The 12858-nt window shown below is 47.2% G+C and overlaps 1 protein-coding gene across 1 annotated transcript in view; it reads right to left on the bottom strand.

Moving 5' to 3' along the window:
- The window catches only part of tasor2 (transcription activation suppressor family member 2), a gene marked incomplete at its 3' end in the record, with an annotated part of 42686 nt that extends 38324 nt beyond the window's left edge, over positions 1-4362 (bottom strand). The window contains exons 1-5 of the mRNA XM_079501276.1: positions 4209-4362; positions 3962-4084; positions 3390-3538; positions 2803-2898; positions 2509-2581 (exon numbers count right to left, since the gene is read on the bottom strand). Of these exons, the coding sequence (XP_079357402.1) occupies positions 2509-2581; positions 2803-2898; positions 3390-3538; positions 3962-3974 (331 nt within the window). The 5' untranslated portion in view covers positions 3975-4084; positions 4209-4362. The remainder of the gene's footprint in view (positions 1-2508; positions 2582-2802; positions 2899-3389; positions 3539-3961; positions 4085-4208) is intronic.
- Positions 4363-12858: the final 8496 nt, after the last annotated feature.

Genomic DNA, 12858 nt, shown 5'->3' with positions numbered 1-12858 from the left:
GTTTTCTCTGGCAAGGTGCCAGTGCCACTATTGTAAGAATGTTCCCAGGGTTAAACCGTAGCTGTCGTTTACAGTTCATGTGTTTGATTATGTACTGTATGTACAGTATGATAATCAATTAAAGTCCTAGGGCCCTATCTTGCATGGCGCCTCATCTCTTATGCCTAATCTTATTATATTAGGCATTTATTATTTTGAAAAACATTTGAAAATAGTCAAAATAGGCTATCTGATCTACTATAATTCTATATTAACAATGAATTGATAGTCAACCATAAAAAAACTATTGGGGAAAAAGATATTCTGTTATCCATCCACATAAATGTTGCCTCAATCTAACAGACCATTAGACCTGTAGCCCTGTACTCAACATTGCACCATATAGCATTCACCTGCGGTATGTCTAAGCTATCAAAATAAATAGTATCCTCTAAGGTAGTTACTATGGGTCGGGTTTGGATGACAATATAGCCTTTGCAACAGAAATATATTAGTGATGCAGCGGTGGCCGAACGGTTTGCGGAGCGGTCTTGATACCGGAAGGTCGCCAGTTCGAATCCCCGGACCGGCACGTTAAAATTACCTCCGCTGAAGTGCCCTTGAGCAAGGCATTGAACCCCAACCATGAAATGTTCTATGAGCAGGGCGTGGCTGTAAACAAGCATCTCGAGCTTAGTCCACTTACCCTGGGTAAACAATGAACTTTGCTTTGCTTTATGCACCGAATATTCGGCCGCAGAAAATATTCGACAGAAAATGGCTAAAAATGCAAGCTCATAGCGCGCCACTATGAGCGCGCCACCGAGTGGCGTGCTACAAGCTTGTAGGTCTGCTATTTTTGAGAAATCGTGAAAATGTGGCACAAATCTTTGAATATATATTCTTTCAGAAGACTTTTTTTTTCCCAGACGTCAAGCCCAAATGGGTTAAGGTACGGCCATGACAGCAATGGAAGGAAAACATATATATAATATGAATCATATTCGGATATTCGGTATTCAGTTTTCGGCCAACTGAACTGTTTCCTATATTCGGTATATTTGGTTTCGGCCAAGAATTTCCCTTTTGGTGCATCCCTAAAATATATATATATTTTTTTTAAATAATCTATTTATGTAAATATATATATCGATGTATATCGATCGGATATATATCATGGAGATGCGGTTGTCCATCACAACCAATCAGACCGATATGCCTGTACATGGCTTTATACTGGTGATGACATCATCGAGGGATGTCCATATAAGGGAATACAAGGGACACAGCCACAGATTGTTACAACAGTGGTACTCTGAGAACGGGTACGACGGGTATTACAAAACCGGGTGGGGGCAGGACATGCATTCACACAAAAATGTATGAGGCAAGATAAGGCCCTTAATTACTGTGTAACATCGATTTCAGTAGGTGGTAACATAAGGTGTCTTATGACACCTTATGTTATCACATGGTTTCATACAACAGCTCAGTAAAAGGACTTTGACCAGTGTGACCAGTGTGGTTACTCATTAACTATCAGGAACAGTCTCAATTCAGCTGATGAACAGTGATATCTACAACAGAAGAACATTATCTACAATTTGTGCCCATGCCTCAATCACAAGCAAGGTCAGGCCATGTGAAAGACCATACAATTCAACGTTGCCATTAGCAGAAGGGAAACAGAGAATTCTAAAAACTCTAATAAAAATGTCAGCTACTGTATATTTCGTTCCTTCTAGTCTCCCACCCCTTTTATGTTGTTCTATTTCATTGACTCACTTTCAGTTTTGCACATTCATACATACTACCATAGTTTCACTTTCCAAAACAGTGGGATACAAGTCAAGACAAACATGTGCTCACTGCTTAACACAGATTGGTAAGATACCTGCTAACTTTCTTTTTGCATGCATGCATGCTAAGTCATTAGAGAAATGTGGTGTCACATACCATTACTAACCTATCATTTACACATCAAAAATACAATTGTGTCAGTTTGATTTAACCACACAAAGAGCTTCCAGTAGCTATTAAATTAAATGGTATAACACTGTATGTAAAGCTGTAATGATTGCGGAATACTGCTTTTCTCTACATATAGCACTCAATACTGCGTTAATTGCAGGGCCGGATCTATCATATGGGCACTTTGGGCACGTGCCCAGGGGCCCTTGGGCACCAGGGGGCCCTCAAGATTTCTCTTTTCTTTTTTTTAGCTCCACAGAAAATGTCCCTGCTAATCCGAATGAAATAAATGGGGTCTAAAAAGATTAGTGTTTTATTGTTGGTGAGAAGGGCAGCTGAAAAGTGCAATTGTGTGTAAAGCAGCAACAATGCGCTAGATTGGCTGTCACTCTGGGGGGGGGGGGGGGGGGGGGCCTTCGAGCTTCAGTGCCCAGGGGCCCTCAGAGGTGTTAATCCGGCCCTGGTTAATTGTGGTTATCTCTGGTGATGCAATCACTGACAGGAAGTGGGCTGGAAAGTGGAAAAGTGTTAGATAGTAATTGCAAAAATATTATTTACCCTTAGATGGATCTCCAAGTGTTGTGCATGTGCTATTTCCGGTGACCACACCAGTTCCTCCCAGCTTATTAGCCTTTCAAATATAACACACACACACACACACACACACACACACACACACACACACACACACACACACACACACACACACACACACACACACACACACACACACACACACACACACACACACACACACAGTGTGTGTAAGAACATTGATTCTAATGTGTTATGGAATTTATTCTGTGTGACTGACAATATATTTATGAGAAACACAAGTTATAATTCCTCTACCTTGTTTTCATCATCAAATAGCACAAATCCATACGACTCCTTCAGTTCCTCTTTTGAATAGCCCTCCGTTCTTTTCTTGGCACGGAAGGCCTCATACTGTGAAGAAAATGATGCAATTGATTCAGATTTTATGCTCGGATGAAATTAATAAGGGATTATTTTCATTTTAATGTTCTTAATTCTTTGCCCATACAAATCTGAGCTCTAGATATAGAACTATAGCCTAATGCATGATTTTGATCATCTGTCATAGCCATATTTATCTGCCAAAGTTACAACTATAGTGATGATTAAATACGAGTTATTGTCAATGTTTGGGAATGTAATACTTGTATTTGTGTCAAACCAGTTTCTGGTGACCAAAAGTAAGAGACTGAGGTAGGCCTACTTTGCCTTTTTATTATTTTATTTTAAATGTAGGATATATATTTTTCGTATATTGTTTGGTCTGTTTTTTTATGCAACTTGAGAAGGGGGAAAACACAGGGTAAAGTATGACACGGTGACACCACAAAACCAACGACATACTGTGGGGCAGTGAGTGAGTCGTGACGACATGAAGAAAGACCGAGTGAACACAATCTCACCTTTTTTCGAAGTCTTGGGTTCTTGATTAAAAATGCGGATTTATATCTGAATGACTCGTTGGATTTCTCATATAAGTATGATTTCTGAAGAGGTGCCAAGACGTTCTTCAGAAAGTTATCTGAACTTTCGGAGACACGTACCAAAAAACCTAGTGGACATAATTTGGAAGTCGGTTAATTTGAGCAGCCAGGAGGAAGAATGCTGTACCTTTCCACTAGCCAGGCGTGCGTAAAATAAGCAAAAATATAGTAGTTGGTGATTAAAATAGTCTACCCTCCCAAAACCTGCATATAAAACTGACTAAGTTACATGTTTTCGCCCTGGTGTACACTTTGACTTTCGTAACTTTAAATACCCGTCAATCAGGAAACCAGCGTCTTCTGCGCTATTATGAAATCATTTCTATGTCCTGTCCTGTCAACTGTTTTTAACCTGTACGGCGACCTTGAGTGCCAAATAATAAAATGTATTATTATTATTATTATGTCAGTCTTGGTGAATAGCATAATAAAATTAGTACACACATGACACACACACACACACACACACACACACACACACAAAACCTAACCTTTTTTTTCCATGGCACAGTTCCACTTATTGAATATCTCCTTTTGGCATTCGTCGTAATCTCGTGTCTCTTGTGAAAAACATCCCAATATCCCAATGGTGATACTTCAGTAACTCCACGCATCTGAAAGATTTTTTTTAAATGTTAAAACTAAGTCACTTTACCACCCCGACAATAAAAGAAGGGAGGGGAGTGATATAGCAAAAACCAGGAAGTAAAAAAAGTTTGAAGTTAGAACAAAACCTACACGAAATATCCACCATGCCACATCCACGTGAACCTCGTTTGTTATTCCTTGCGAAGAGACCAATTTGGTATTGACTGCATGTTAATCACTTAATAAATGTACTCTAACCATTATAAGGCTAGGTTTCTAAAGGGAAACAGAAACCACCAGTGCCAAGCGTTCACTTCGTTTGGAGATCACCGACACCTGCGCGTCAGTGTGGCAAGAATAAACATTTGACTTCCGGTCGACAATTTCCAAAATAAAAGTCAAGGTTGACAAAATAACGTTGGTTGGTCTGTATAGTCATAGCCATAGATATATAAGCCCATGTCCACACATCTGATGCTGCTACACAATAGCAGAGTCCCCACAATATTGATTTATATATTTGAAAATGTATTAATCATGATTAACCACCATTCCAACATGAACTATATGTCCAAAATATGCCATGTATTTCTGCACATTGCTGTGGGAATGGATACACATACCGTACATTTAACAAACGTATGTATGTTTTATTCATAACAAATCCAGTGTGGTAGGATATGGTGTTGTTATTATAGGAGTCAGGAGTCAGGACTGTGCCTACCGGTATGTGGATGGGATTATCGGATGTATGGGGCGGGTCATTTTAGTTAATTAACTCAGTTAATTTTGTCATTTTGGCAGTCATTTTGACAGCCCTGGCTAATAGCATATATAATATATATATGGCCCCTGGAAACCCTGAGGCCCTTTGCGTGCATACGTTGTTATTATTATTATTATTATTATTATTATTATTAATTAACAGTTCATATTTATACTTAAAAAGGCCCACTGACTGCTGGGGCCCCAGGCCGTCCCCAGGCCCAGGCTGATCTTGCCTGTAGTAAAGACAATGCTGCTACAGACATAAAGCCTGTGTGTTCTGTTTAAAATAGGTGAGGCATAAACTCCAGAACAATGTCTGTCATCATCAAGGCATTGTAATTGACATAGCAAAACATAGAAAAGTAAAGTACGGAAAGAGAAAAAAAGTTAAATGAACATATTGCTTGCAGGATCAACTCTAAAATTATTCTAGAATACCACGTGTAGGGCCTATTAAAAATAAAAACGCACGCCTATAGGTTTACTTTTATTCTGAAATATTTGGGCCGGAAGTCAAAAGCTTACGATCGTTTGACGTGACGCTGCTTGTGGTTCGTTGAAACGTTCTTGACACAGCTCAAGTTGCTCAACACGAGCGGATCCATTTTGAAAGTCACACGCAGTAGAAGTTCTACTGTAGTTTAGCCTGCTAGATAAATTTTTTACATAGGCTAAATAGTGCTGCCTCGATTTACCTTTTTATTCCTTAAAAATAACGAATAGCAACAATAATCTGTAACACTATTTGATGGACTACTAGTGGAAGAATTAATGTTCATGTTTTAGTAGAAACCTTTAACAATGTATTTTATTTTTTGCAGTGAGAGTTGTTCCACCAGTTCCACAACTTTCACCTTTACAGCTAACAGGCAAAAAGACTTGAAGAGATATTTAAAATGTTGCTGTTTTTTTAAAAAGGCAGTACAGACCAGTATACAATAAAATACATTTCTTAAACATAAAAAAAAGTCATTGGTGTATTTCCCAGGTCTTTTCCCCCTTTTCCCCTCCCTCCCCTCCCTCCCTGATTTTTGAGTGGTGCAGCTATGTGTGTGGGTGGCTGGGCGCCTGCCTGTCTGGCTGGGTGTGTCTGAGCACGAAAACAGCATGGTTGTTTTTCACCACCTGTGCGCAACCTAACACACACACACACACACACACACACACACACACACACACACACACACACACACACACACACACACACACACACACACACATTAACTGTATATATGGTGATTTCGGGTGTGCCAGAACAGTACAGTAACAGTACAGTACAGTACAGTACAGTAGATGGTACAGTAGAGGGACCCCCACACGGTAACTCTGTCATTTCTCAACCGTTTCGGACGTGGGGCGGCTTGCCGGAATCACGCCGGCACCCTGGGTGCGTTCCTGACCCCCCCCCCCCCCCCAACCCCACACTGAGTTGCACCACTCACTTCACACAGGTGTGATATTTACTAGTATGGCAGATAAAACCCCAGTAGCCTACTTAAGTCAAAGTAGGCCCCTATAGATACTCCTGGTCAAATATTAGGCTACTCAACTACAAGTGAAGGTTGCTCTGTGACATTTGTACTGGAAGTACTGGATTATTTCCTTTTAAAAATACTCAAGTATTAAAATGTACATGTATGTATGTATGTATGTATGTATGTATGTATGTATGTATGTATGTATGTATGTATGTATGTATGTATGTATGTATGTATGTATGTATGTATGTATGTATTTGGTTAAAATTGGTAAGGTTTTAAAAAAGGCAAAAGCATGCTCTGTTGCACTGGCCTAAAAGTGGGTCCTCTAAAACTGCTTCAACTTCTGAGAATGTGTGTTTGGTTCATTAGCCACCAGATGGCATACCTTATAAGTATGTATGTATGTATGTATGTCTGTATGTATGTGACATTTGTACTGGAAGTACTGGATTATTTCCTTTTAAAAATACTCAAGTATTAAAATGTACATGTATGTATGTATGTATGTATGTATGTATGTATGTATGTATGTATGTATGTATGTATGTATGTATGTATGTATGTATGTATGTATGTATGTACGTACGTACATACGTATGTTTTTTTGTTTTTGTTTTTTGTTTGTTTGTTTGTTTTCAAATACTTGAATATTCAATAGTACAAATTACAAGGTATATTTTCTTAAATGCATTGCTTTATTAAAATGTAGACATTTTTCACAAGTAAATTCAAAGATCTGAGTACGGTAGTTCCTAATGTACTTATACGTTTCCCTTCATAGAAATGCAGTGGAGTCAAAACTACAATATTTGTCTTTGAAATGTAGTGGGTTTAAAAGCTTGCTCCAGCACATTCTGCCGCGTGGGTGGAGCTTTCATCCAGATTTCCATCCACCAGCTGTATAAAAACCCGGAAATGACGCAAAAGACAGCTTCCTTTGGCCGCTCATGGAAGTTCAAGTGTGCCCAGGCTGACACGCAGGCCTTGAACAAGAGACCCGCCCTCGGCGTGCTGATCGATCACGTATACATACCGAACCTCCTCCAGCAGTGTGAAATGATGCCGGCGCCACGCCCTAATCAGCAATCAGTGGCAGCCGGATCCCCCAGGATCCGGCTGCCCAACGGAGGCGCGCCTCGCTAACTACATCGGGTGGTAAGTCAGATCCACACTGCCTCGCACCCCCCACATATGTGCCAAAACTGTATGCTGATATCTCTCTCTCTCCGTAGGTTTTTATTTGAATTTTTTTGTCTACCTGTACGTCTCCGGTGAGCACCTGGTTGTTTCTTTGCCTCTGCCTCTGAATTCAGAGTGTTTGTTTGGCAAACAGATGAATCAGCAAAGGCAGCAGCCGTGATAGGGAGGAGTTCAGAGAATCTATGGAGACGGCACCAAAGTGCTTCTGGAAAACCATCCGACACCTCAAGCTGTATACAGCAAGGATGGATCTCTGCTGACTTCGATTGAGGAAGTTGTCAGGCAGTGTAAGGAACACTTTGAGGAACTCAATGAGAGTGACTAGAATTCGACCGACCTTCGGCTGGTCTCACTCTAGCACCACACCACGCCATCCAGGTGGCCAGTGTACTGTACCATATTGTACTGTACCATGTTGTACTGTAGCAGGCTGTACTGTACCAGGCTGTACTGTAACATACCACACTGTAACTGTACTGTACTGTACTGTACTGTACTGTACTGTACTGTACTGTACTGTACTGTACTGTACTGTACTGTACTGTACCAAACTGTACTGTGCTGTACTGTACAATAATGTGCTGTACTGTACCATAATGTATTGTACTGTACTGTACTGTACTGTACTGTACTGTACTGTACTGTACTGTACTGTACTGTACTGTACTGTACTGTACTGTACTGTACTGTACTGTACCAGACTGTACTGTGCTGTACTGTACAATACTATACTGTACAATACTGTACTGTACTTTACTGTGCCGTACTGTACCGTAATGTACCATAATGTACCGTACCGTACCGTGCTGTTCTGTACCATACGGTACCGTACCGTACCGTGCTGTACCGTACCGTACTGTGCTGTACATTACTGTACTGTACCATACTGTACCATACCGTGCCGTGCTGTTCTGTACCATACTGTACCGTACCGTACCGTACCGTGCTGTTCTGTACCATACTGTACTGTACCGTACCGTACCGTGCCGTACCGTACCGTGCTGTTCTGTACCATACTGTACCGTACCGTACCGTGCTGTTCTGTACCATACTGTACCGTACCGCACCGTGCCGTACCGTACCGTGCTGTTCTGTACCATACTGTACCGTACCGTGCCGTGCTGTTCTGTACCGTACCATACCGTACCATACCGTACCGTACCATGCTGTGCTGTACATTACTGTACCGTACCGTACCGTACCGTACCGTACCGTACCGTGCCGTGCCGTGCCGTGCCGTGCCGTGCCGTGCTGTACCGTACCGTACTGTGCTGTACATTACTGTACTGTACTGTACTGTACCGTACCGTACCGTACCGTACCGCACCGTACCGTGCCGTGCTGTACCGTACCGTACCGTACTGTGCTGTACATTACTGTACTGTACCATACTGTACCGTACCGTGCCGTGCCGTGCTGTACCGCACCGTACTGTGCTGTACTGTACATTACTGTACTGTACCATACCGTACCGTACCGTACTGTGCTGTACATTACTGTACTGTACCATAATGTACTGTACTGTACCGTACCGTACCGTACCGTACCGTACCTACTGTACCGTACCGTACCGTGCTGTTCTGTACCATACTGTACCGTACCGTACCATGCCGTGCCTTGCCGTGCCGTGCTGTACCGTACCTATTATCGAACAACTACTAGTCCCAAAGTCATATATAAATAGAGTGTTATATCTGGCGCACTCGCACCAGCTGGGGGCTCACCTGGGGGTACAGAAAACCTATGATAGAATTATGGAGAGGTTTTATTGGCCGGGCGCCAAGAGCGCTATAGAATAATTCTGTAAACACTGTGTCACGTTCCGTGACATGTTTTGGATTTTCATGTGTTCCTTGGTTTTTAGTTAGTTAGTGTTTTACTTCTTTGTGTTACTGTGATTTTGTAGTCTGTATTTTCCTTGTTTCGTAGTTGCAGTTCTGCTTTACACTGTGAACCTTTATTTTGTAGTCTTGTTTTGTGCCTTCCTGTCTGCCCCTGTAGTTCTGTTCCTGTCTTGTCTCACTAGTCCTATGATTGCCAGTGTTTCCACCTGTGTCCCCTAAGTTCCCCAGCCTATTCCAGTGTTGATTGTCAGTGGTGTTCACCTGTGTCTAGTTATCCCTTGTCTATTTATATGCCCTTGTGTGTTCAGTTCTCTGTTGATTCGTTGTTTGTAGTCGCTGTGTTCAGTCCTGTTTTTTGAGCTTGCATGTTCCAAGTATTCGTTTCTTGTGTTTCCTCCTGCCAGTTCCCTGTTTCCCTGCATTGTTAATAAAACCTGGATCTTGCACCTGAATTCTGCCTCCGCTGCTACTGTCTGCACTTGGGTCCTACACCTTCTCTGCCCGGCACCGTGACAGAACGAATCAACCACTATGGACCCAGCGGACGACCCAGCGGATGAATTTGGTAAGGTGCTTCGCGCCATGATTGAAATTATGGATAATTGCCAGAGTACCTCCACCGATGCAGAATGTAAGATTGAGGGTTTGAAGCAGGCCCTCCGAGTGGCATACTCCAGGCCCGAGCTAGTAGACAAGCTTGGGGGGACAATTAAGGCTTTATGGGCTGCTTTATCAACTGCGCCTGCTAGCCTACGGGCTGCTAGCTTTCAGCCTGCCTCTCCACCTGTTCTCCAGTCTACTAGCCATTGTCCTGCTAGCCCTCAGCCAGATTCCCAGCCTGCACGCCAGCCCAGCTTGCCCTTTACATGGAAGAACTTTGGGGTGACCAGGGGGGTGTTTTTTGAAGATTATGCATTCCTTGAACAACTTGCTCAGTATTGGAGGAAGGACCCTGAATTCGCCCAGTATGTGGCGTTTTTCAGGTGGGAGAGTCGTGGTGCCCCTCATCCACAGTTGGCACCTCCGGGTCTGATTTCTCCAACCTCTTCTACACTTCCTGTCTGTTCTCTTCCTGTGTCACCTGAACCTGGTCCACGCCCCAGTCTTGCCCAGTTGCGTGATACCATGTCTCCCGACGCTCCGGGCCCACCGCCCGGCATCCAGGAGCCTCCACCGCCCGGCATTCAGGAGCCTCCACCGCCCGGCATCCAGGAGCCTCCACCGCCCGGCATCCAGGAGCCTCCGCCGCTCGGCATTCAGGAGCCCCCACCGCCCGGCATCCAGGAGCCTCCGCCGCCCGGCATCCAGGAGCCACCGCCCGGCATCCAGGAGTCTCCACCGCCCGGCATCCAGGAGCCCCCACCGCCTGGCATTCAGGAGCCTCCGCCGCACGGCATTCAGGAGCCTCAGCCCGGCATCCAGGAGCCTCCGCCGCCCGGCATTCAGGAGCCTCAACCCGGTATCCAGGAGTCCCAGCTCCCCAGCACTTGTCCGCCTGCAGTCCCACCTGCAGCCCCGTCTTGTCCGTCTGCAGTCCCACCTGCAGCCCCGTCTTGTCCGCCTGCAGTCCCACCTGCAGTCCCGCCTGCAGCCCTGTCTCGTCCATCTGCAGCCCCACCTGCAGCCCCATCACGTCCATCTGCAGTCCCGCCTGCAGCCCTGTCTCGTCCATCTGCAGCCCCACCTGCAGCTACGTCACGTCCACCTGCAGTCCTGCCTGCAGCCCTGTCACGTCCACCTGTCGTGGTGCCCCTCATCCACAGTTGGCACCTCCGGGTCTGATTTCTCCAACCTCTTCTACACTTCCTGTCTGTTCTCTTCCTGTGTCACCTGAACCTGGTCCACGCCCCAGTCTTGCCCAGTTGCGTGATACCATGTCTCCCGACGCTCCGGGCCCACCGCCCGGCATCCAGGAGCCTCCACCGCCCGGCATTCAGGAGCCTCCACCGCCCGGCATCCAGGAGCCTCCACCGCCCGGCATCCAGGAGCCTCCGCCGCTCGGCATTCAGGAGCCCCCACCGCCCGGCATCCAGGAGCCTCCGCTGCCCGGCATCCAGGAGCCACCGCCCGGCATCCAGGAGCCTCCACCGCCCGGCATCCAGGAGCCTCCGCCGCTCGGTATTCAGGAGCCCCCACCGCCCGGCATCCAGGAGCCTCCACCGCCCGGCATCCAGGAGCCTCCACCGCCCGGCATCCAGGAGCCACCGCCCGGCATCCAGGAGCCTCCACCACCCGGCATCCAGGAGCCTCCGCCGCTCGGCATTCAGGAGCCCCCACCGCCCGGCATCCAGGAGCCTCCACCACCCGGCATCCAGGAGCCTCCACCGCCCGGCATCCAGGAGCCTCCGCCGCCCGGCATCCAGGAGCCTCCGCCGCCCGGCATTCAGGAGCCTCCGCCGCCTGGCATTCAGGAGCCTCCGCCGCACGGCATTCAGGAGCCTCAGCCCGGCATCCAGGAGCCTCCGCCGCCCGGCATTCAGGAGCCTCAACCCGGTATCCAGGAGTCCCAGCTCCCCAGCACTTGTCCGCCTGCAGTCCCACCTGCAGCCCCGTCTTGTCCGTCTGCAGTCCCACCTGCAGCCCCGTCTTGTCCGCCTGCAGTCCCACCTGCAGTCCCGCCTGCAGCCCTGTCTCGTCCATCTGCAGCCCCACCTGCAGCCCCATCACGTCCATCTGCAGTCCCGCCTGCAGCCCTGTCTCGTCCATCTGCAGCCCCACCTGCAGCTACGTCACGTCCACCTGCAGTCCTGCCTGCAGCCCTGTCACGTCCACCTGCAGTCCTGCCTGCAGCCCCACCACGTCCATCTGCAGTCCCGCCTGCAGCCCTGTCTCGTCCATCTGCAGCCCCACCTGCAGCCCCACCACGTCCATCTGCAGTCCCGCCTGCAGCCCCGTCACGTCCATCTGCAGTCCCGCCTGCAGCCCTGTCTCGTCCATCTGCAGCCCCACCTGCAGCCCCACCACGTCCATCTGCAGTCCCGCCTGCAGCCCTGTCTTGTCCGTCTGCAGTCCCGCCTGCAGCCCTGTCTCGTCCGTCTGCAGTCCTGCCTGCAGCCCCGTCTCCAGAGACTGCAGCCACTTATCCGGAGTCTGCAGCCCCGTCTGCAGCCTCATCTCCAGTGTCTGCAGCTACCCTGGCATCCCCTCCGTCTGCAGCGTCCCTGGCGTCGCTTCCTAAGTCCTCTGCCTTGCCCAAGCCCTCGTCGGTGTTCCCCACCGACGTCCCACCTGAACCCTGTTGGCTGATCCCGCCGATGCCCTTCCAGTACCCATGTCAGTTTTCCCTGCTGACAACCAAGGTGAACTTTGTGTAGCATCCAGGAGCCTCAACCCGGTATCCAGGAGCCTCAGCCCTGCATCCGGGAGCCTTCGCCCTGCATCCAGGAGCCTCCGTCCGGCATCCAGGAGTCCCAGCTCCCCACCTGTCCATCTGCAGTCCCGCCTGCAGCCCCGTCACGTCCATCTGCAGTCCCGCCTGCAGCCCTGTCTCGTCCATCTGCAGCCCCA

This window comes from Electrona antarctica, assembly GCF_951216825.1.
Source record: "Electrona antarctica genome assembly, chromosome: 5".
NCBI classification, from domain to species: domain Eukaryota; kingdom Metazoa; phylum Chordata; class Actinopteri; order Myctophiformes; family Myctophidae; genus Electrona; species Electrona antarctica.
This window is presented reverse-complemented; position numbering and strand designations above follow the sequence as displayed.